Source organism: Dermacentor andersoni, chromosome 3, assembly GCF_023375885.2.
Source record: "Dermacentor andersoni chromosome 3, qqDerAnde1_hic_scaffold, whole genome shotgun sequence".
NCBI classification, from domain to species: Eukaryota; Metazoa; Arthropoda; class Arachnida; order Ixodida; family Ixodidae; genus Dermacentor; species Dermacentor andersoni.
The window spans coordinates 173414691-173440289 of NC_092816.1; the positions used below are offsets into that span (position 1 = coordinate 173414691).

Sequence of the window (25599 nt, forward strand, 5' to 3'; positions counted from 1 at the left end):
ACGATTTGCACTGACGATACCGCATACCGCTTACGATACCGCATGCGAAAGATCAAGAACGTTGTATTTCCCTGTATTTCCTTTGCTAGCTGGTTGGGACACCTTTATAGTCTACATTGCTTTTGTTCTGTTGTATGCAGTATTCATTTGCTCAGTGCACTATGGTGTTGTGAATAGTGTTCCTCTTCGTGAAAAATATCTGCACGCCGTCAACGTGAAAACTGAACGCTGTTTCAATGACTTACATTAAAAAAACAAGGTTCAAGTGAATAATCTGTCCATGCGTCTATGAAAGGCGCAGTGTCTTCGCGCAATACTGCGCTCTACGAATAGTGTTTCAAATTTAAAGCTACTGTTTGTGTTTTGTCACACCTCCTGGCACCGCTAGGTAGCATGGTGCAATAAAATGTCCCTAGGGCGTAATAACCGTGTTCTACTACTGCTTCCTGTTATTTTCTCAAATAGGGTGTGTTAGTAACTTTGCACAGTTGCTGCAGCATGTGCTAGCCCCTGATGAAATACGTGCATAAATGGCCAGTGTTTAATTAAAGAATCTGTAAATTCACGTTTCAATGCGCTGATTACGTTGAGGGTATTTCTGCCACGAGAGCTGTGGCTTCAATATATGCGTGGTTCGTCATACTGCTGCACGCATTTTGCGGGGGCTTCTGGGATGAGCGAGCAACATTTTACCGAAGCGTGCATTGCACAATTGTTAACTTCGCTGTATAATTAAGAATTCCATAGGACTCGTGTTGGTCTCATTTATTTCAATGTGCTGGATGAAAGTAGGACACTCCAACCGGATATCCTAACTGTCTGTAGTAGCACGGCATAGTGCCTATGTCACGAACCCAAGGATGTCATCCCCATTGACAATATTTATTTGGCACACAGCCGCACACACACAAAAAAAAGTAATAAATAAAAAAGCATTCCTCACTCTAAGAACAGTTTACACCCTTTGGCTTGCCCCTTCTGCCACACAACAATAATCGTCATCTGCCTTGATGCGTTTCCTTTCTTTAACGCTGCGAGCCCGGAACTTTCCCGGAACGAACGGCACGCGCGTTATCAGAAGGGGCAGTCCAAAGGGTGTAAAGTGTTCTATGCTGATAACGCGCGTGCCGTTCGTTACTGCAAAGTTCCGGGCTCGCAGCCTTAAAGAAAGGAAACGCATCAAGGCAGATGACGATTATCGTTGTGTGGCAGAAGGGGCAAGCCAAAGGGTGTAAACTGTTCTTAGAGTGTTGCACTAGCTGGAATGTTCCGCCTGTTAAGTGGTCAGCGATTATCAGCCTGACTTCCTTCGGCCAGATGGAGCGAGTGAAAAAAAAACTCACTTGACCAGTGATTGGCATCCTGTGCTAAAAAACTCAGCAGCCTGTGCTCCTGACGAAAGGTAAGTAAGGTAAGTGGAGGGGGGGGGGGGGGGGGTGTATGAGCTGACTCGTTTATTTGGGCTACACATATACGTTTTCGTTATTATGAAAAGCGCTCTTATTATAATTTGCTATATTAGAAGAATAGATTCTGTCCTCAACACATGGTGAGGGAGGGCGGAGCTGTTTCCCGCCTCATTTCGATGGTGCCGGTGGGGACGTGTCCTCGCACTGCTGCTCGCCTACTCCCATTTCGGAGAACCTGAGTGCCGTGCTCGAATGCGCTTGTATTTTACAAGGCACTATGCTCCGTGCACTCATCGTCGTTATTCATGTGCAATCATGGTTCACTCGTTACGAATGGTGGTCTGCAGACGGAGCGGAGGCAACATCAGTGACGATGTCGTCCGAGTCCATGGCTTTGCTGGTGGCTGGTAACGATGTCCTCCGTCGATCCAGGACCCAGAGTGGAGCAGTGAGCAGGAAAGAGCATAGCACCATCGATCCCATCGTTCGGAAAAGGCCGTCGTATGATCCGTACCTATCGCGGAAGAAACCTGAGTGCGAGGAAAGAAAACGACGCAGTGAGAACATGTAAGCCACACTGCATACAATTGGCAAACGCAAGTGCGTTGCCCCTGGCGGCACGTTCGAAAGAAATGTTCTGCATTTCCTTTACTTCTTTTTTGCCAGACTTCTTCAATATTGATGTCATTAACATACAGTGTGAAAGTAAAGCTTCATTTTTCGTGACTGCTACTTCCGTTTGTGAAAGTTATCATTTGGTCCTCCAAAACACATCGACACTATATCTCGCTCTGAGATTTGCAGCTCGTGTACTGCGATAATACGAGGAACCTGAAAGCTGTCAAATTACTGACATTTCTGCAGTTCTATAAAGTTAAGGCAACGGTGTCAAAAGGTGCTGGAAAACAATCTCGCAAGTAAAGCTGTACACAATCTGCAGCAATCCCTTGGAACAACCGACGTTCTTCTTCCGGCAAACGTTACAAACCACTGTTAGTGAGCATTCATCATGCAAGAAAGAGGTGAGGCGTGCAGACAGGACACAACAGTAGAGAAGTGGATAACACGAACGCCGACTATCAACTGAAGGGAGCACTGAGGCGAAAAAAAAAAGAAAGGACACACAAAACTCGTCTGCGCAAGCTCAGGAATGGTATCACCACTTGTCAGTCGGGTACATGTGTCGGTCTACGTGAGAAATAACAGTTACGGCACTTAATCTCTTCCTTATGTGAAGTTATCGAAGGCTGACTCACGCACGCAATTCTACCGTTATAGATATGCCATGCCTATACCATAAGACGCGTATCTTCATTCTTATGCCTGTACAATATCGCGCATTCATCTAACTCTGGCGTGCAGTTACAATCTTGGCAATATACGGAAAGATTAGAAGGCGACTCACCGGTTAACGACCCTTTATGTTCCATTAACCTCTGATTGATACACTGTCCTGTTTGCCCTACGTAGAACTCTCCACAGCTAAGGGGAATTTTATAAACCACACCCATACGACAGTCGGAAAAACTGTTGCTCTTATTGTGCTTCACTGGACGAATGTCCTTTCTTTTTTTGCCTTTCACCTGCTCCTTTTTCCTTTGTACGGCAGCGCATATCTTACCTAGCTTATTGGGAGCAGTGAAAGCAACATTAACATCATATCTACTTGCAACTTTTTTAAGCCTGCGCGATACTGAATGAATGTACGGAATAGCTACTGCTCTTTTTTTGCTATTACTGCTTTCTGTAATCACGTCCGTCCCTCTTCGAAACCGACTTATTTAAGCGCTCAGCCACAGTGGCCACTGCTACACTAGAATAACCTGCTCCTAATAGGCGCCGGACCTGCGCATTAAAACTGGCGCTCATTTTGTGCATGCAGGATCTGGTGAGAGCAGACTTAAGGCACGACATGGCAATTACGTTTTTTATTACTTTGGAATGCTTGGATTTAAAGTTCAGCAACGGCTTCGAAGATCTTGGGGAGTACTGCCAACAAACGTGTTTTGTTCGAAGATCAAGGAAATGTCAAGAAACTGAATTGCCCGTCGCTGAGGAAATTGCTTGGTAAACTTTAATCCTCCTCCATAAAGTTTAAATTGCTCACTTACTGAGGCAGCAGCGGAATCGAATTCTTCCCTATTGCAGAAAATCAGGTAATCATCAACGTAACGAAATATCTTGATAACGCTATCACCTAAGGCTTTCTCTAAGCAGCTGTCAACCTTACTCAGGTAAACATTGCGAAGAATAGGGGCAACCTTCGAGCAAATACAAAGGCCTGATTTCTGCAGAAAAACGCCATCTCTCCACCCAATCAGAGTCCACTACAAATACATTTAAAGAATTTCTCATCTCATGTACCCGACTGACACCTGGTGATACCATTCCTGAGCTTGCGCAGGTGAGTTTTGTGTCTTCTTTTTTTTTTTCGCCTCAGTGTTCCCTTCAGTTGATAGTCGGCGTTCGTGTTGTCCAGTTCTCTACTCTTGTGTCCTGTCTGCGCGCCTCACCTCTTTTTTTGCATAATGAATCCTTACCAAGTAGCTCAGCTTTCTGTCGTTCTAGTGAGCATTCTCGTTTTTCATCTATTTACAATAACATGAAAAGTGCCTTTCCAATTATTACACGCTTACACATCGTACGCAGTGGCGTAGCCAGAAATTTCATCGGGGGGGGGGGGGACAAAATTAATATGTTACACATCAATGTAAAAAATTTAGTATTATGGAAACACGGCTTTTGCAGAACCGTTGCACACAACGTAACCAATCCACGTAAGATACAAATTGACATACCAAATTTGTCCGTTTGACTGTTATAATAGATGCCTTTTACAGAACCGCGATATCTGTTCTTGATGCAGAGCTGTTAGTCTGGAAACGTCATGCTCCTATTTTTTTTCGAACTTTCAAATTTTTCTAAATATTTCAAACAAAATTCAGGCCCTAAATCGAAATTCCGCTTCCAACAGACACTACAATTTAACTTTCTCTCTGAAATGCAACAAATTTCATTAAGACTGATCCAGAGGTTATATCAGAAAAGCGTTTCTGCGTTTTACATGTATTTGAATAGGCCGCGTCGAAGTGGGGCCCGAGCTGAAGATTCCTCAAACAATATGTCGAGGGATCAAATTGATGAATAATAATTGCATTGCCATTGCCAAAGATGCTGCAAACAAATTCTTGAAGGCTACGCACCGTAAAAGCAAGTAAAATATATCGTTCTTCATAAAAGAATATACTCGTATGTACCAAAAATTGTGTCCAAAATAACTGATATCAAAGCTTCCATGTTTTTTGTCTATTTCATAAGTATTGAAAATATCACACGAACTTTAGAACTATATCAGTTCGAAACCAGCAAAGCAGTGCATGCCGCTGATATGAAAAATGTAAAGGCCATGAAATGAACAAGTTGAGGACAAATAAGTAATGAAACTTTGTCATTCAAGAACCGTGTTTACATTCATGTACGTATGCGACGGCCAGTGGAAAATATCAATGACGCTGGCATTTGTTCCAATGTATTATGCAGGAGCAGCTGTCACCGGTCGTGTATCGTGACTAATTGTCCCGAAATCATAGTCGCAACAGAGATCACGTATAAAAAGCAGGAGTTCAGCAAAATATACGAGGGCGAGTTAAATGAAAGTGAGCCAATGCGAATATATGACAAACTGGGTACTTTATTTAAGAGTAGCCTCCATGAGAATTTAGACATTTGCCCCATTGACTAAGGAGTCGTGTGATTCCGGTCTCATAAAATTCCTTGGGTCGCTGCTTCAAAAAGTCTGCAACTGGCTCTTTCACGTCATCGTCCGACACGAATGTGGTTCCCTTGAGCTGCTTTTTTTCTTTCGGTTGCCCCAAAATGTGGATGTCGCAAGGCGACAGCTCCGGGCTGTGTGGCGGATGTTGCAGCATTTCCCACTTGAACGTTGCCAGTTTTGTATTAAATACATCAGCGATGTGGGGACAGGTATTGTCGTGGAACAAGATGACCCCATTCGTCAATTTTGCACATCGTTTCTTCTTGATTGCAACACGCAGCCGTTCCGGCGCTTCACAGTATCGGAAACAATTAATAGTCTCTCAAGAATTAGCAAAATTAGACTGAACATGTTTTATCCGGAGACGTATACAGAGCCTTGTTGCCAACATTGTGGTGCTTGAGCCACGCTCGAACACATGCTCTGGTCTTGCGAAAGAATTGAAGACTCGGCAATCAAGGATGCGTCCAGGTGGGAGGCTGTACTTCGCAGCCCGGACCTGGATGAACAAATCTGGGCTGTCCAGCAGGCTCACGACGTGGCTGTGAGGCTCAGCCTTCCGGTCCCGACGAGGGAGCGGCCCGCTTAGTGGTTAATTATCACTACTTGCAGGACCAAATAAAGTTTTCCTTCCTTCCTATCCGTAATGGTCCCTGACGATCGAAAAAAAAGTCAACAACGCCTTTCCGGCGGAAATGACGGCCTTTGCTTTCTTTGGGCATGGTGAATTCGAATGTTTCTACTGTAAGCTTTGCCGTCGTGTTTCAGGCTCGTAATAGTTGCGCCATGGTTCGTCCCCGATCACAATTGCAGACAAGAAGTCGTCACCCTCATTGTGACACCGGATCAGATCAGTCAAGGCAGCGCCGAACTTCGTCTTCTGGCGGTGGTTCAAAATCTTGGGCATCCATTGTGCACACAAAAGGCGATGACAGAGACGTTCATGAATTATGGCGGGAAACGAATCGTGACTGATGTTCAGACGTTCTGCCAGTTCATCCGTGCTGATATTCCGTTCTTGTCTCATCACCACATCAACTTTTGCAATTTTCTTAAGGGTGATTTCACGATGGCTTTAGTCCCGTCTTGGATCGTCTTGGCAACTTTCACGTCCTCCTTTGAACCGTTTGCTCCAAGGCTTCACAGTGGCCAATGAAATGCAATGTTCAACGTTCACGGCAGCCATACCGCGACTAATTTCTTTTTACGAAATACCTTCAGCAGTCAAAAATTTCACGGCACCACACTGTTCAACTTTTGGAGTTTCGAATATGTCACGCAACCATGTTCAACCGAATGTATGAGAGCATTACAGAACCTTTATCCTCACACCTACGTGTCACTTTTGTAAATGAGACATCCCTCTATTCTACGCTTATGCCTCGCAGATAATGAACCGAACCATTATTGCGTAGGGTGGGTAGGCTCACTTTCATTTCACTCGCCCTGGTACATTAGAAATGCGAAGATACAATGGGATATTGAAATGCAAAAATAGAGCTTGATAAAAGGCAAAAAAGTGTACGTGTACATAAAATGTCCCAACAAGATATTTAAATATGCGTATAAGACTCCAATAAATGTACGTATCTAAGAAAAAGTCACGGTGTATAATGCGTCAAACGAAGCAAATAAACATGTTGCGAAATCACAGATTCACAGTATCCTAGACACCGCCCCATCCCATCCACCACAATTCACCGCCACAATTCAATGCCTACTTTGCGCACCTAATGTGACTACCGAAGGAATATAGAAAAAAACGTGCGACGCATGGTCCACAGAGAACCAACCATATGCATACTGCTCAGCATCCTACGCCGGCGTGCGAAGACTTTCCTGAGAGGTTGCCCTCAAGCGAACGCGGTGCAATCCGTCGAGTCCCCACAGTGATGGCGGCGTGCGACCATTGTCTTTCTTTTTCTCGTCTGCTAGCCAGAAAGCGTCTAAAACTCTCCCAGGCGAAATCCACTCGGCCAGGCCAAACCGAACACGCAACCGAAGTGCCCCGCGCGGTGGTCAGGGCAACACGAGAAAAACGTATGCGCTCTGGCTGGCTCTGGCAGCCCGCGGGTAGGGTATTAAGACCAAAAAAATTGAAGACGCTCAATGTGTCTTCGCGAATAAAAGTCAAAGTAGGAAAAATAAATAAGAACGTAGTTACCTTAGCTGGCTTTAGTGTCTTAACATGGATGTTTGGCGTAGGTGAAAAAATAATTTGATATTTTTTAATGTGACATGACGGCACAAATGAACCACCACAACGTTTCGTCTCATCGGACCTCGCTGCGTGTTTTATCAAGTTGTCTAATAGTGTGTTGATTTGGCTTGTCCCGTTGTATGTTCCAATGCAAGACTTTAGAAAAGTAAATGCACCTTTGGCGTCAAATGTTTATAACAGCATTACACCCACAAAGTTCCGCAATTGAAAATCTAAAGCGCTACTTTGGAAATGTCAGTGCACCTTTCACATCAAAAGTTTATAAGATTTACACCCATAATGTTTCGGAATTCATATCCATGCGCTCTGTAGATTCCGCGGCATCTGCGAGATGCCGCGGTGAGCCCGTTTGTCATCAAAACGCCATTGAAACTTTGTGCTCGGATGGGGCTGTTTGCGTTATGTGACTCCCGGTGCTTGCGCGTTGCCACGAAATCCAGCCCGAGTTTGCGATTTTCGCGGTGAAATGTCTTTTCGAGCATGAAAAAGACATTCTAGACAAAATCCAGAATGATTTCCAGCGCCGGGGTTGCTTTGGTCGGCGGTGCATTGACAGCACGAAAAAATTTCGGGGGGGGGGGGGTGCTGCAGCCCCATAAGCCCCCCACCCCCCCTGGTTACGCCCCTGATGGTAAGGGGCATATTACGGAATAAAAGTACCACTAAAAGGCGTTTTTCAAATTAATACAAAGAATTACATATTGGCCCAATTAAATTCAGTTTGGGCTGGGTGACTAGGCAAAAAGGAATTGTGAAAGGCATAAGGATACCGTCGAGTTCGCGTTCCTGGTCCCATTGCACGTCTAGGGGTCACGTGACGCCAGTTCCGTTGATTAAATTCAAAATTTTGCATATCATCTGCATTCGACAATTGCACCAGTCATAACACAACCAAGTATATTGCCTAACAATGGGCAAAGAAAAAAATTAAGACAGCTGTGAAATAGCCCGTTTGATCCTGAATTGGCCTCAAACCCCTCCCTGAGTATGGGTACCTCTTATGGTATCGCGGCTCACAGATAAGCTAACAGCGTCACATTAAAGAACAATAACAATGGAAAGACACCCTACCGTCAGGTGTCGTTTTAGATGAGGGCGTTTATACAAAGCGGGAGCCATCGGATGGAAACCTGGGCCTTTAATTTTGCGCTCGCGCGACACAGGCCGACATACGGAATTCCGCTAGCATGAGCGCTCTAATGCTAACATTAAAAGCTAAAGGGGCGGCTTTTATCCCTTATGAAGCCTGACTGCGTAACGTCGTGCTCCCTGAGGGATTATTTCTTTGGTTCATGCTTCCAGTGGATTTGCGGCATCTTTCTGTCTCGCATGTGTCGCCGTACCGTGCCAGCAGGCGGCCGAGAGGAGAAGACCCGTGCGAGTTTCCACCAACGCCACGAGAGGGCACTGTCACTTTAAGCGAAGGTTAGTTGCCTGCAAAACCGCCAACAAGTGTTGCCCTGCCCGCATCTCGCAGCACCTCGACCACGTGCTCGACCACAGGGTTCGCGGCAACGGCGGCGAATCGAGCGTTTGACACGCTCTGCGTTCTCACTCATGCCGGCGATGAGCCTTTGGAAGAGCGGAGAAAGCGACACAAGACGAGGGAGAATCGGGAACGCCCACTTGTCGACAACAACATTGAAGAGTGTTTCAGAGGATCACGAGGGTTGCAATGTGGGCTTGTTGGTAATGCATTTTCAAGGGGAATATGGTAGCGCGATTCAAAGACGGGACAAGAGAAGACACAAAGGGACACACACAGCGCTATGTGTGTCCCTTTGTGTCTTCTCTTGTCCCGTCTTTGAATCGCGCTACCATACTCCCCTTGAAGTTTCAGAGGAGCTTCGCTCCGTGTTTCTCCGCAGAGCCAAAGCGGAGCAGCGGGGCAACTTTCATTATTTAGCTATGCATTCGGCATAGCGGATTCAGACCGTTCCTATTTGCAGCGCCCTCTGGTCGGAATATGCGCAGTAAACCAAAAACAGAACCAGTTTTGTCAATTGCACTAAGTAAAAAAATATGCAGAACCTATTCGCTTATAAAATATGTGGACGTGGTGTTGTAACGCGTTTACGGTGCATTCTACCAAATGGAAAATAAAGCATCGACTTGGTGATAGCCAACGAGGGCCTTCCAGTTCCAATGCAGTCGGTGGTGGCTGAGGGAGAGAGGCGGAAATTGTTATGTATGTGTCCACACCTAGTGGTCTTCTCCATTACAACTGCGGCTGAAGTTCTGATTGGCTGGTGGGGCCTATATTCTTCTCAAGCGTACCCCAGCCCAGACCGATCAGAGCTTCCAGCAGACGAAATGGACATGTTAACTAGGTGGACGCTTGTAGAGTACCACTGGTGCCAATGCGCTGGTGACATTTTTGTTCTAGCGGGGCTATTTGGTTGCAGTGATTCGCACCCGCACGTAAAGCGAAGCCAATGAGATGTGCGATAGATGACCATTTTCTTATGTCCAAGTGGAAGTAGCCGCAAACAGAAAGTATGCTTTGCGTCGAAGTGTTCGAATGCAATGCGCGCATCAAATTCCGCAATGTTTCTTCCCGCGCTGCGGGGTGTTCTAATGATTAGGATCACATCTTCTCGCACCAGAGATAGGTCTTCGTTTATGCGAAAGTGAGCCGAGGCCCGCGCTGCGTAGTAGACAACGAAGCTGCACTGAAAGTAGCCTAAGCCATGGCAGCACTCAAAGCAGCCATCTTGCATCGAGATCGCCAGTATAACACAGCGGTGACGCTCCGCTTAGGCAACTTGTAAGCGGACCGCGTTTACCGCTCCGCTAGCCAGCTTGCGACTAAGCGGAGGCTGCATGTCCTCCCGCTCAGCGGCTGAGCGGAACGGAGCGTAAAATTGAACTTAAACACTCTAAAAATGTGAACGCTCCCTACCATCCGAGCGTGCGAAACTCAATAAGTAAAGGGCAAGTGAACTGTTAAAAAAAAAAGAATACAGGTAGGTCTCATAAGAAAACATTTAATAAAACTGACAACGACACTTCTTGAAAGCAATATTTGACAGTTTCGCATGAAGGGAGAAGCATTGAAAGTGACACCAAGGTTTAGCGTTGTGCTCAAGCTTCTTATACGCTGCTTTTTGAACATGCAGGGGCGGCATGTTTTTGCGGAGCGGAAACAGCGCCCTGTCAGGCATCTCACTATGGTGGCATGGTGAGGAACCCCGTCACCGGCGTTGCAGGTGTGGCACCCTAGTGTCGCACGGGATGAAACCGAGAGAAATACTTTAGCGTTTTTAGCTGAAATAATGCTGCCTGTTCCGCTCAGTTCCCTGTACGCACCGCAGCCTAGTATGCACGTAGCTACGCTGCAAGAACGCTAGTGTTCCGGGCGCACAACGCTCACGCAAATAGCGGAAGCCAGAACGGGAGCCGCGTCTCCGCTGCACTGCCACTTCAGCGAAGCATGAGGGTGCGTCTACTTGGGTTCGTTGTTTTTGCAGGCAAACGCAGTGAACTTCTCTGGCCTGTCTGGACGCCTAACCATTCACGGGTGAGCCACGCTTGCACCGCCGATGTCGATACAGCACAGCGGCGGCGACGCCAAGATGCCTCGAGTGTCCAAATATTCCATATCGTAATTATGAATGCAGCCATAAGCATGTGTGACAACTCGGAGCTGTTTCACAATCATTGTGAAACAGCTCCGAAGTAACATCGAAGCCTTGCAGAACCGTGCTGCGCGATTTATATTTTCAGATTATTCACGTTACACCAGCGTCACCTCGTTAAAGAATAAAGCTGACTTGGACAACTTAGCACTTCGCCGTAAGATTTCTCGCCTAACAATTTTCCATAAGCTTTATCACCATCCATCACTTCACGATGATTTCTTTCAGTCACCAACAGTTATTTTTCCACGCCGTGACCATCCATACAAAGTCAAACGCATTAACTGCCAGTCATCCCATTATGCATATTCGTTCTTACCACGCACAATAACTGAATGGAACGCCTTACCATCAGTCATTGCCACGGAACCAGACTTGACTAAGTTTCAACATTTAATTCGCTCACGACTTGTCGACTAATCGTATCATTATTCTTTTTTGGGACTCTTACAGTGTTTTCGATGTTTGTTGGTGTTTTTCATTGCAGTTGCCTTGTGTTCTCCTAATATGTACTAATGTTTTCTCTGTAATAATTGTGACCTAATTATCTTGTATATTACCTATGTTTCACTGTATTATTACTTCTGTTACACTCTCTTGTTTTTAGTATGTACTAACTATGACCAGTGCTTGTGATTGCCCCCCCCCCCCCATGTAATACCCTCGTAATGAGGGCCTTTGGGGGTATTTTGAATAAATAAATAAATAAATTCGCAAAGCGGCAGATTCATACCGTGTGGGTTCTCTTATGCCATGTATAGCACTCCTGTGACAACTCACCACTACTTCGGCAGTTAACAGGATCACTCTCTTATATTTATTCCAATTACACTATCGCATACTTCGTAGGAATACCGTAGGAATACTATGTAGGAATAAGTCTTTTCCAGAGCGCCCGCGCTCACTTGACAGCCGGCTTGAGGAAGTCACTGCACTACACCCACTTAACTTCTTTATTAGCTATGAAAGGGAGGCATCGAATGGGCCGGTTATTCTCATAACTTAGCTAAAAAACAGAACGAAAAAAGTAAACAGAAGAAAACAATATCGAAACAAACGCCCTGATGAAAACAATAGTATTCACCAAAACCTTACGCATTAAGACACGTCCTCTGCACAACAAACAAGAAACGATGGGAGCCGCATTTCTTTGTGCACGTGGCAGCAAGGTGGTCAGGCTGATATTGTTCGGCATTGCACTTATCAGCCTATCCCCTCCACAATTCAAGGTTGTTCCAACGATAGCCGTTCGAGCAGCACGCAGTGCGTTCCGCAAGTGCGCCGATAAATATCGGGGAACGGCAACGATGACCTATTGCCATACTTCTGGAAAGGGCAGTAGGCCATGAAATATTGCACAACTTGCGTGCTCTTTGTTATCGTATGCTTGTTCGTTACACATTTTGTAGCACCTTTTATTTGATGAAACAGCAATGACGCAAAGAGAAAGGCTTATCCGGATAGCCACTTCAGACTTTGCACCACTGGTTAGGTACAAAGACTATAACCTTCTCACCAATGCCCATTTCGTGCGCAAAAACAGTGACGATGTTGCGAGGTCTCAGCACCAACCATTCCCGAGGGGAAAAAAATCGGACGTATCTTGGCAACACGTATCGAATAAATTCTGTCAGAGTTTATAAACAACCGTTACTGGAAGAACGGGAAAAAGCATTTAAACATCGAATACGTTTGCGAGTTGCTAATTTCAAAGAGTTGACCAACCGTCCAAGCATAACTTGTGCATATTAAGCGGCAATGAAAATGACTCTTATATCTACACTAAACAAGAAGTAGCTACTTTGATGTCACCTGACGTGGTTACTAAGTTGCTTTGGTGTTACGTTACTAAGCACGAGGTAGCGTCATCGAGTCCAAGCCAAAGCGGCCACCTGGGGCCGAAACGATGGGGCCGAAACGCGAAAACGCCCTTGTACGTAGCTTTCGGTGCACGGTAGAGAACCCCAGGTGGTCAAATTTAATCCGGAGTCCCCCACTACGACGTACCTCATAACCAGATCGTAGTATTGGCACGTAAAACTTCATAATTTAATTTAAGGTAATTAAATTAGACGCCACGCTAACAATGTAAACTTCACTTTTGCTGCAACGATTTATTTATTTATTTATTTATTTATTTATTTATTTATATAGTTATTTATTTATTTATACATACGGCACCCTCAACGAGGCTATTGCAGGAGCGTGATGAACAACAAATATCCAAACGCTTATGAATAAGTTCGCGCGAACTGCTTAAGTGGTAGTGAACGAATATTGCCCGGTAAGGAATTCGAGACTTCAATTATTGATGGAAAAAAACTGTTTTTAAAGGAATCAGTGTGCGCAAAATAAGTTGAGATATTTAAAGCATGGTGACTCCTCGTACATGAGGGTTTGGAAAAATTCAAATAGTTATCTAGAGAAGAGAGGCGAGGAGAATTGATTAACGTGCGAAGTAATTTTAGGCATTCAAGGTTGTGACGCTTTGCAAGAGGAGTGAGACCAACTAGGGGAAGAGATGAGAGTTACACGGTGAAAATTCCTTGTCATAACTCCTACAACCAAAATGCACTACCTTTTTTTACGCTAATTCTAGTTTTTTGACGTCACAGTGTTTGCACAGATTCCATACAACGCAGCCATATTCGAGGATGGGGCGAATGTGGATTTTATATCTAAGAAGTTCAGTTTCTTGAGGAGCAAGGCGCAGTGTACGATGTTGATAACCTAGTCTTTTAAGGGCCTTGTCACAGGTGACATCAATGTTTTTCGACCATGACAAATCATGAGCTAGCAGGGTACCTAAATATTTGAATTTTGAAATATTTGAAATATCTGACCCTATTTAAAGTAATATTGTTAAAGGCATAGGCTAAGAAGGAAGGCCATGAGCGTCGTGTAAAAGACATGGAGACGGTTTTGGTACATAAATACCCAAGAAAGTGGAAGGGGAAACGGCACCGTGGAAGTTCAAAAATTAAAAATTTTGGGGTTTTACGTGCCAAAACCACGTTCTGATTATGAGGCACGCCGTAGTGGAGGACTCCGGAAATTTTGACCACCTGGGGTTCTTTAACGTGCACGTAAATCTAAGTACACGGGTCTTTTCGCATTTCGCCCCCATCGAAATGCAGCCGCCGTGGCCGGGATTCGATCCCACGACCTCGTGCTCAGCAGCCCAACACCATAGCCACTGAGCAACCACGGCGGTTTCGTGGAAGCTCAATTGGTAGAGCGTCGCACGCGAAATACGCAGGTTGTGGGGTCGTCCCCACCTGCGGCAAGTTTTCTTTTTTTTCATCCACTTTCATTTCCATTAATTTATCGTTGCTTCATTTCATTAATTAAGCGGAAGTGATTTCCCCTATGTTTTCCTTGGTGTCAGTGTTTGTTGGCTTCTTGTAATATGGCTATATATATATATACCAAGTCATGTCTGCCTTCCGCATAATTCTTAGTGAATGTACATAGATTCGATATAGTTTCTATTTATTTGCACGAGAATCGTTCGTAACGCATGGAAATATTCCAGTGCATACAGAGCGTTTAAGTAAAGTAGACAATAAAAATATATTGTGGCCAGTTGGTGTACTTTTAGCGCTACTTTTAGCAAATCTGCTGTCTTTTCTTGTTCTAGTGTCGCAACTTATTCAGACAGCAATAGCCTTTCGAACATTGCAATGAAATCATAAGCAGTCACCTTTCTCATAACATAGGTATGTATCATATATGTGCCACACAATGTTTCCCATAAAGGCGCTATAGATTAAGAATGTGCGTTGCCGAATTTATTGGTGTAATTACTATTATTTTGTTAATTCAGTCACTTTATTCAAATCATCTCTTCAAAAACACGTCTCCAGTCAGAGCTTATGATGGTTTTGACTGTTAGTTATCAGACTACAGCTACCCTGTCGAATCGTACGCGGTACTAAGAATGTTTGGTTCTGTATGTTCACGGCAAGGCTATTTCCCCACGCGTCCCCTGCAACTAGCTTTCCTTGTTGGAACTAAACATATTATTTGGAAGAAACTTGAGGACCGTTACGAGGTTTGACTTTCTTTCAGAAGAAGGCGTTGTACTGCGTAAATGGTGACTGTTCTTGCAAAGATATTAGGTGCCACGATAGACATATTTTCACTTACGAGTCACCAGATTTTCACAAGCCGGAAAAACGATGCTCCAAGGTGCTTTAGAGAACCTACTTTAGTCCTGGCGCAAACAGAGACATTAGTAAGCTGTCCATTTATCATTGCTAAGGACATAATTTCAGAGTAAATAATAAGGACAACAAATTTTTCTTTCACTGTTTAGCCTAGGATCAACGTGCCAGAATTAGCACTAGAATAAAAAAATCAACTGATCGACATGCTTTAAGCTATCGGTTCTTTTAAGTATGCGGCTGCGACGTGATAGGAACATTGATTAGTCAGCAGTTACTTAGCCACCAACACTTAATTAAATGGGTGATAAGTGCGGGTATATTATGTTAGGATGACGGGAGCGATGACAAAAACGCATAGCAAAAAAGTCATTTCCTTTTAGTTGCACTTTCAACTTTTTTCACAATCATTTAACCTTTTCTAGACCACGCGTAAGCAAATTTGAAGCCTTGAGACAATACCCAATGTTTAGTTATATTATAACAGCACTTTATCACACGTACCGTTGTTCAAAAACGCGTGGTATTAAGCACTGGTACACTCTTTCTTACTGATAAAGCATATTCACCAAGCCATAGCAAGAACTAATGTTCATTATCTCTGCTACAAAAAAAGAAAGCGCATGCGAAGACTGCTAGAGTGAGAACAATAACGCTAGAAAAAACAGATAAGTTCTTTTTGTGTGCTTCAATTTTATGGACAGCTGTTCTTGTACTATGCATTTATTCCAGATTGCGTCATTTCAAGTTTGCTTACCTGACAACATTTACCTTTTCTACTAGCAGTTATTTTTCTCAAAACACACGAGGCTCAGTCCACAGAACTAAACAGTGGAGGTATTATTAGTGACACACACGGTCTATCTACAGCTGAGCTTCTTCAACTCTGATAAACTGAAAACGAAGTTTGCTCGCGGATCTTGACACCAAACTTTGGAGCTTAAATTGCGCGTTTCATGATAAACCGTGCGCGTTCCGGAGCAAAATGGTAAAATGTGAACACATTCAGAGAGGTAGAAAATTTGTATTTGATTTTTTTTTTTTTTTTGCGTAGTTTAAGCACACAGCAGCTGCTACACTAATAGATGAATAGAGGAATCGCACACCCAGCTAAAGCTCTCTCGGTGTAACAGAAGCCAATGTCAAATGCCGCTTACGGTGCACTGCAAGCACCGAAATTGACAGCGAAATCCGGAAATACGTCGTGGTCACTATACGTTTTGTTTTCTCGTGTTCATTTCGCTGCGAAGCTCGAGACATTTTCTGCAAGCATTGTCTGGTTTATCCTGCTTTTATCATGCGATTGAAAGAATTGAGGGCCCAATGCAATGGTGACGCCCTTGCTGTGCCATTCGGCGCCAGAGAGTACAGAGCAAGACGTCTCATGCGGTTTCAGACTGTTTCAAAGGCAATATAATGATGACGCGCACTTTCCGATGCCACGCAGTCAATGCCAAAACATTAGTCCCTGTCGGTGGGAGGAGAGTCTTAGCGACAACGATTTGAAATTGAAATTTCGAGTTCGAATGTGTACTGAGAACTCAGTTTCCTGTGTATAGGATTACCATATTGGCCCCTCAAGTCTCAGTTCCCAAGGTAAACTAAGGATTTTTAAAGGACCGATTACTGGAAGTAGTACTGGCGCGCCGCGCTTCCACTGAATATTTTACCGCAAAAACAATTGTTGAAGCGAAAGTTTGCTGATAATGCGTTGTAAGCACACGTACGTGAACCATGCGTTTCATGACAGTAATTATTTTTTTTTTATACTCACCTATGACCACTGGCCTAAAGAAGGCTCCGACACCAGTCAATCCAGCCACAAAGCCGTATGCGATGGGTAAGTTGCGAAGGCCAACTTCTACGGCAATGGCTTCGGAGACAGCCACCAGTATGTAGCCGACGGGTAATCCCAGGGTAATCATGCACGTCCAGAATGGGACTAGGTTCTGCGCGTAGGGCATCGAGTGCGCTATGACAGCCATCGCCAGGTACGACAGGCACATCAGGCTAAGCGGTGACACGAGCTTATAGTCCGTGAGCAAGGGAACGAATAGCCGGCCAATGGTGTCTGTCACCGAAAAGAAGGTGAGCACGAACACGGCACTCACACTGTCAATACCGACGTCGACAGCATAGTCAACTGCGACCGCAAGGAATGTGTCCAGGAAGAAGACGTAAGAGAAATAGCTCAACATGTGGCAGTAGAAACGTGGTAGTCGCAAGACTTCTTTGGCGCTAATGAGAGCCGAATCCGATGAGCGGTCTTGCTCTGCATGGATGAGTATGCGGATAGGCTCGTCCGTCTTGCAGGGCAGTTCTATCTGGCATCGAGATGCCAGGCTTGTGACCGTGCTACGCCTTGAAGCGACGGCGCGACCGGCACCACCATATTCTCCCACAAAACTCGGCTCGCTTCCAACCCTAGACCTCTCTTCTGTGATCGGCGCGCTTTCGAGGAATGCTGCGTTTTCCTCGCACGCAGTTGGAGCTGTGTTTATAGTAGTCAAGTGTTCTACCGCCTCTTGAAGAAGGGCGATTTTTCTAAGGTCGAGATCGCCGATGGTAGAACCCTTTCGTGTTAGGCTTATAAGTGTTCCTCGCCTCGAAGACAAGGTTTTCTCCTCTTCAAGCAAGGAGCCAGCAACGCTCAAAAGCGTCCCTCTCCTCGACCACGCCATGTTCATTTCATCTTCAGTAGTTGTGTCATGAAGGGCATTTTCGACCGTGGGGTTTCTGTTAGTCAAACCTTCCGGCTGACTACATAAGGTAAGTCTCTTCTGAGTTATTGCCTCCTCGTCCGGTACCGCCACAAGTATCCCTCTGCGGTTCAACACCGTAGTGTGACGGGCAACTACAGTGGACGGCTTTCCATCTTCGGCGTGGAGATTCTTGAGAGAACATGTTGTGATCTGTTCAGCGCTAAATTTCTGCGCACCCTTTTTAACTGCCTCGCTTGTATCAATCACCGATTCCTGCCACGGTGGTTTCCGAAAAAGGAAGCCTAGCACGGGAATGTTGAGTAACAGGGCTCCTGTAATAGCCAGAGTTCCATGCAAGCCATATTCTGACAGGAGCAGGTCGAAAATACTTGGAAAGACGAAGGACGCTGCCGTTGCACCAGTCAAGTTGATGCCCAAAGCTACACCACGCCGTTTGTCGAAGTACTCGTTGATGGCGACGATGACGCAGCCGTAGAGTATTCCATGACCGGAACCTATAAAGGAGATATATGGAAAATACATACTTGTGACAACTGGTACCTATAGATTGCGACAGGAAACATAGTCCTGTCGATTGGTAGTATGGCTACGTCAACCAACACATTCCACATGATTATCAGGAAGACATCTTTCTCAGACACTAAAGATGTGGACTTCTTGGTGACTCATGATTAGGTGCACAGTACAAGAACAGGCGACGGACATGAGCATTACTGTGAGCCTCTGATCACTTACGCGTGAAGTTGCTGCCCTGCACGTCCAGTCAGGCACGAACTTTGCACGGGATGAAGCAAGTCAGGCCCTCATTTTTTTATGTTGTCATTGTACTTCTTTTGGATTGTGTATCTGTTTCAAGGTAGGAATGAATGTGCACCACTTTGTCAAATGCGAGACTAATTTGGAACAGCTGACAATCACTTCAATGAAGAGTTAATAAACATATGTTAGATATTTAATTACTTGATGTCGACCAGCATTTGACTCCGCGGCGGGTCACAGCCCAATGCTTGCGTCGAGGGTTACGCACATTCGACGTCAGGAGATCGGAATAAAATCGAAAAGGTGTTGGTTTGCATTGTGCGATCCTAGGCACTTCTAATAAAGATAAAGATGGTTAAAAAACATAAAAACGTTCGTGCGACTGAATAGGACTTGATACAAGTCTACACTTCCTTCACATTGCTTTCTGAAATATCGCAGTGCCGTTTCCAGTACAATTAGCAATTCTACTTCTTGGCAAGTGAACATTTAGAACTGGCTTAAAAAGGCAACCAGCGAGCGTCCCCCTCTCCCTATTCGAAGCTTGGCCCTATTCACAGAACCCACGAGCCATGACACAGGGTGTCCTGTGACATTCAGCCTAACAACAGTGTCCGCGTGGACGAAAAATAAATTGCGTAGCCCACAAGGCGGTACTCAGTCATTCGGGCGCACCCTTATTTTTAAATATATGAATACCCACAAGTGAATGCCCACAACTGAATACCCACAAAGTACATCTACATTACCATTTCCTGCGGCAGCAGAATAGGGCTTCGGAGCACTGTTCGCCCGTTTCTTTCATCCCAACGTCCTCTCTCAGTACGCAAGCAAAAAATAGTCATAATGTGCATTTTTACGAACGAAAGCTGATGCCAAATAAGCCCTTTCTGCTATCACAATTCCACTCGCACTCGACGTCCGTTTGGCAGGGATGAATCCAAAGGCCTCTCATTATTAGTATTCATCATCATCATCATCGTCATCCTATCTTTATGTCCACTGCCAGGAAGAAGGCTTGTTCCTACGATCTCCGATTACCCTTGGCTACCTGATTACATCTTGCGCCTGCAAATGTCCTAATTTAATCACCGCACCTAATTTTCCGCCGTCATCGACCGCACTTTTCTCCCCTCTGTACCCATTCTGTAACTCTAATGGTCCGCCAGTTATCTATCCTACGCATCACGTGGCCGGCCCAGTTCAATTTTTTTCTCTTAATCTCAGCTAAAATATTGGCTATCCCTGCTTGCTATTTGATCTCACACCACTCTGTTACTCTTCCTTAACATTATGCCTAACTTTTCTCCTTATATCGCACTTCGCGCAGTCATTAATTTGTCCTCGAGCTTCTTTGTTAACCTCCAAATTGCTTCCCCTTACGTTAGCGCCGGTGGAATGCAATGATTGTACACTTTTCAAAGGCAGTGGTAAGCTGCCAGTAATGATCTGGTAATGCCTGCCGTATGCCCTCCAACCCAATTTGGTTCTACTCTAAATTTCCTTCTCATGATTAGGGTCCCCTGTGAGTAATTGTACTAGATAAACGTACTGCTTTACAGACTCTAGAGGCTGACTGGCCATATCGAATTCTTGTTTCCTCGCTAGGCTATCGCACATTATCTTTGTCCATAGGCGCGTAGTTTTTAATCTGCCGGGGTTGGGGAGGGACTGGGGCCCAATTCGCAGGCTCTCTTTTTCAGTCGTACTATCCCTCCCGCGCATGCTTCTTGGCAAGAGGTATACACAAGCCGAGAGGTTAATATATGTAAACATCATTTTTATGTGTTTCTAAAGCTTAGCGAATATGCTAAAAAGAATGACCACATTCGTCTTAATATACCTAATAAATAAATGAAAAAGGAACGGAAAAACACGTTAGCTCTTGGTAGGAATTCATAACGCCCTTATTCAAGCTGAGTGAAAACACTGGCCAACACGGAAATTTCCTCAGCAAGCTAACAATTCAAGTATAAAAAGCTTATTATAAGCCCTTCGTTTGAAAGAACCACTGTACAATGCAAAGATTTCCACAATAACCTAACAATTCAAAAAGTTCAACGAGATTTTAAACTGTTCGTGTCTAAGAAACACGGGGTGGTCCAAAGTCCGAAATAAGCTAACAATATAAAATCCAAAGAAAGATCATAAAATGTTTTTTGCTCTTTTGCTCTGCAATGTACGTACCTGTGCCTAATGTAAGGCTATTACTTCATTAGACAGTTTTAGTTACACGTACGTATAGGCTTCACGTACGCAAACGTGAAAAGCCTACGTACCTTACGTGGACGCCACCTGAAACGCTTTTAGCTACACGTACGTGACGCACGCCAAGAGGGACCCCGTAGCTGCATATATAGGGAAATGTGAACACGGCGGTAGCCAATTCAATCCCGTCGCCGTGTTTCGATGCAAGCCGTCTGCGCGCGCGCGGCTCGCTATCGCTTGTTCGTTATCTCGCGGAACTCCCGCGCGAAGCTATCTACGTACGCAAGAAACGCACGCAAAGAATTAGACAGTTTTAGTTACACGTACGTAGAGGCTTTGCGTACGTAGAGCTTCTACGTGTCAGCTGTGCGCATGCGTACAACGTAGCGGGCGCGCGCGCGTCTCACGGACGTACGTGAGATTCAATTCTTTGCGTGCGTTTCTTGCGCACGTAGACAGCTTCGCGCGGGAGTTCCGCGAGATCACGAACAAGCGATAGCGGGCCGCGCGCGCGCAGACGGCTTGCATCGAAACACGGCGACAGGATTGAATTGGCTACCGCCGTGTTCACATTTCCCGATAGATGTAGCGCTACCGGGTCCCTCTTGGCGTGCGTAGCGTACGTGTAGCTAAAAGCGTGTCAGATGGCGTGCACGTAAGGCACGTAGGCTTTTCACGTTTGCGTACGTGAAGCCTCTACGTGCGTGTAACTAAAACTGTCTATTGAATCTCACGTACGTCCGTGAGACGCGCGCGCGCCCGCTACGCTCTACACATGCGCACTGCTGACACGTAGAAGCTCTACATACGCAAAGCCTCTACGTACGTGTAACTAAAACTGTCTATTGTTAACCACTCCTGTCCTGGCTGCCATAAGGAAGCTATCAGCTGGCAATAATAAACAAATCTTCGCCTTTCACAAATGGAAACGAAGTACCAAACTTGATACAAAACAAAAAGGCACGAACAATACTCATAGGGCAGAGGTTGTAATAACGAAGCGCCAAAATGCAGATTTTATGGGTAGGGATAAATAGAGTCAGGGGCTGTGACAGGTTGAATAAAGCTGGCGCATTATACTATGGTGAAGTTCACTGTCCTTTTATACAAAGGCTACCGCAGAACCGAGAATGTCTTCTACGAACAGTTGATCTCTGAATTAACTCCTCCACGCGAGAGAGAGAGAGAGAGAGAGAGAGAGAGGGCAAACATCTTTATTCGGCATAAGGATGGCTTCATCTGTCGGAGTGGTTCCCTCTTCACGGGAATGCATCGCCATCTTGGCCGCGATGTTCCTGAGTTTTATTTTGCGGGCGAACTCTTTGTGCCCATGGAGAACTGCTATGAGATTTAACCGTGTTTGTGCCATTATTGGCATCAGCTGCATTTTGACGCTAAGAAGGCATGAATACGATCTCTCAGATTTGCATGACGTAACTAGAATGGTCAAAGCAATTTGGCAAGCTTAGCCACTTCGGGCAAAAGATCTCGCAGCTCCTCACAGACGAAAGCATCTCTACAACGTCCTGAAACGTTTTCAAGGTTGTATTACGCTGCCTTGCTATATCTATGAGCGAACTACGATTAACGTTGAGCCATTTAGGTTCAATATCTTGCCCGTAAAACGTCAGAAGGTGTGTGCTGTTTCCATTTCCAATTATAAATTCCTCAATCTGTGTCATTTGCTGCCACATTTCTGGCGGACACCTTTCGTCCAGCGAGGAATCTACAGTGTCCAATACCTCGCACAACCGCTGGCGTTACATGTGCTCGGCCGAAGGAAATACGTGAGGTACAGATCCCTCGTCATACCATCATGCAGTCTTCCTTTGCCTTCGCGCACGAGCTTCTTTTTCTTTAACATTCAAATCCAATTAACGCGCCTCTGTGTGTGTCCCGTTCCGAAATCGGCAATATCCTTCGTTCCCAAGTCAGCTAGGAGTCTGCCTGACTGTCTTGACCATTTCTTCTGCTTGAAGAAATCTCAGCGCTCCTTTCTGCAATGCAGTACTTACTGTTTCTAATCGCGAAAACATGAATGTCAGGAGCTTGAGGATGAAGTATGTGTCAAGTTTTGGCAGTGCTTTCAAACATTCACGGGATTTGGGTACGGCCTCGTTTTGTTTTTCTGATGATAGGCCATGAAGAAACGAGATCAGGTGGCTATCGTTGTCGTACCAACACGTCCAAAACACTAGTTTATAGTTCTGAACAAGTGACTTTAGAGAAGTGGCCCTTGGCGCCTACCTTGTGGGACAAAACTTCCAGAAGTTTACGCTCTGCTCATTCTGAAATGCCTGGACCGTATCCAGACTCTTTTGCGGAGCACGTAACAAAGTTGATAATTTCTGATATCATGCCCAAAAGATCGCGACACATTTCCACTTCCTGACCCAGTCCTGCAGCACCAGGCTAAGTATGTGCGCAAGACAGTGTACGTACAGTATTCGCGTCTCCTCCTTGTGTAGCAGGGCTTACAGCCCACCATGCTGCACTCTCATATTTGCAGCGCCTTCATAGCATTGCCCACAGCATTTGTAAATGTAAGATTTAAACGGCACAGGACATCCTTTAGAAGGGTAGAACGATTGGCCGCTCTGGTGTCCCCAATGCTATAAAATCCACAGAACAGCTGATGTGTTTAAAGTTCTTTTGGAAAATACGAAATCTGATCGACACTTGCTCCTTGGCCCATATATCCGCTGTCTCATCCATGATCAAGGCATAGGGCTCCGCTTCAAGAACCTCATTTGCTAGTGACCAGAGAGCATCATGAGCCAAAATGTTTAACATTTTGTTTAAAATGTCCTAGGAAAGCCACTTGTTGACCTGCGGTGCTTGCTAGGTGGCTTTGGCGTTTCGCTGCTAACCACGAGGTGACAGGATCAAATCCCGGCGAGGACGGCCGCATTTCCAAGGGGCGAAATGCAAGAACACCCTTGTACTTTTATTTAATCGAACGTTAAGGAACCTCAGATGGTCAAAATTACTCCCGAGTTCCCCACTACGGCGTGCCTCATAACCATATCGTGGTTCTGGCACGTAAAACCATATATTCTCAAGAGACACTTGTCCTTGGTTCGAGAAAGCCATGATTGCAGTTGTGGAATGTCATTGGCGCGAAGTTCCAGACGTTGTCTTAGGTTCCTTTCTGCATTATCATGATCACGCACTGCCAATCCCTGGCCTGTTAGGCACTGCAATGAAGATTATGTCGCTATCAGCGTTTTCTTGAGTCTTCCACTTCTTTTTGCTTCCCAGTTGCACAAGCATTTGCTGCATTCACCCCCCCTTTCCACAGCGTCGGTTCCTCTCATGGCCACACGGTGCAGATTCGAGGCCTGATGATTTTAAATATTATAATAGCTTCATAAGAGCTAGAAAACCCCTTTTTCACAAACGTCGCGCGAGATTCCTTATCCCTGGAAGTTATCTGTGACGAAAATGTCCACCTCACAAGCAGCGCGACAAGTCTCGCAAAATACCTTGCCCACTGACGCGTCATACAGAAGCCATTTGTACGCATGTTTCCAAGCTGGTCGGTAATGTCCCTTTTGCGGTTTAGAGCTCGGGACTGGATCCTCGACAACAATTTGTATGTCTGCGGAGGCACTGGTGACAGCCTGTTCCGCTAAAGCAGACATCGGTAGGTTCCGAAGCGGACGCCAAAGGTCCCATATCGGGTGGATCACGTGTACGTTCGTCATCATTTTTGTGAAGTCTGTTCTTCATGAGATATCCGTCCATCGTTTTTCACGGTTTCCTGCAATACAATACCAGGAAGGTAACACCACCAAGGAATTGAGTGCCAAGAGCTTTATGAGAAAATAATTTAATGCCCTTTCACTCTGTGAAGAAGGATAACAAGCGAAACTTTATTGGGAGGACTATATGACAACTACATTGATTTAAATGCTTATTGTTATATTGATTGTCTAAAGACGCATACGTTTAACTTCGTGGTTGTTATCGTCTTTATTTTCTCTCATTCGTTACCATAGTCACCATAGCTTCGTAGCCGCTGTGGTACACCGTGGTCGGTTGTATTGCTATGCCAGATACGTTCTTACAAAAGGTTAAATCTGTAGCGACCGTCCGTCCCATCGTTCTTCACTCTTCTCGGGAAGCCGGTGTCCCTTGCCTTGGGGGTGATTACCTCCTGCTCTTTCTTGGAATCGAGGCAGCTCCACGGACTAACTAAAACACCATCACAGCCACTCGGCAAAGCTGCTTTTACTTTTGAATAAAGGCCACTGGCTCTCCGTTCTCAAGCTGTGAAAACGTGTATTTCTTGCTGCCATTAAATCGAGCTGCAAACAAGTGGTGTATAAAGACATATACGTTTTTTTTTTTCAAACACTAGCCATGAAAGACGCTGCTCCCACTCCTGCTGAAAGAGACGACGCCACGATTGCGTTCCTTGTCATCGCCGCAAGGCTTCAACTTCTCAGCGTTTGGCCCAAGAATCCCCCAGTTCGGTATATGCAAGTAGAGACCCGTTTTTAACTCCTGTGCATCACTTCACGGACAGCAAAATACCTGCACGTCATCGCCACGCTACCCTCCGACATCGGCGATGCCATAGACGACTTCCTGGCGTGTACGCCTTCGGCTACAGCATATGACAACTTGAAACGCACAGACTTGCAGCGATTCGAGCCATCGCAACGGAGTAGGCTCCAGCAGCTCTTCTTCGACCG

At 45.3% G+C, this 25599-nt stretch overlaps 1 protein-coding gene across 1 annotated transcript in view; it reads right to left on the bottom strand.

Moving 5' to 3' along the window:
- Positions 1 to 1256: 1256 nt before the first annotated feature.
- LOC126524450 (uncharacterized) overlaps positions 1257 to 25599 on the bottom strand; it is a 37227-nt gene continuing 12884 nt past the window's right edge. The window contains exons 4-5 of the mRNA XM_050172761.3: positions 16984 to 18426; positions 1257 to 1939 (exon numbers count right to left, since the gene is read on the bottom strand). Of these exons, the coding sequence (XP_050028718.1) occupies positions 1737 to 1939; positions 16984 to 18426 (1646 nt within the window). The 3' untranslated portion in view covers positions 1257 to 1736. The remainder of the gene's footprint in view (positions 1940 to 16983; positions 18427 to 25599) is intronic.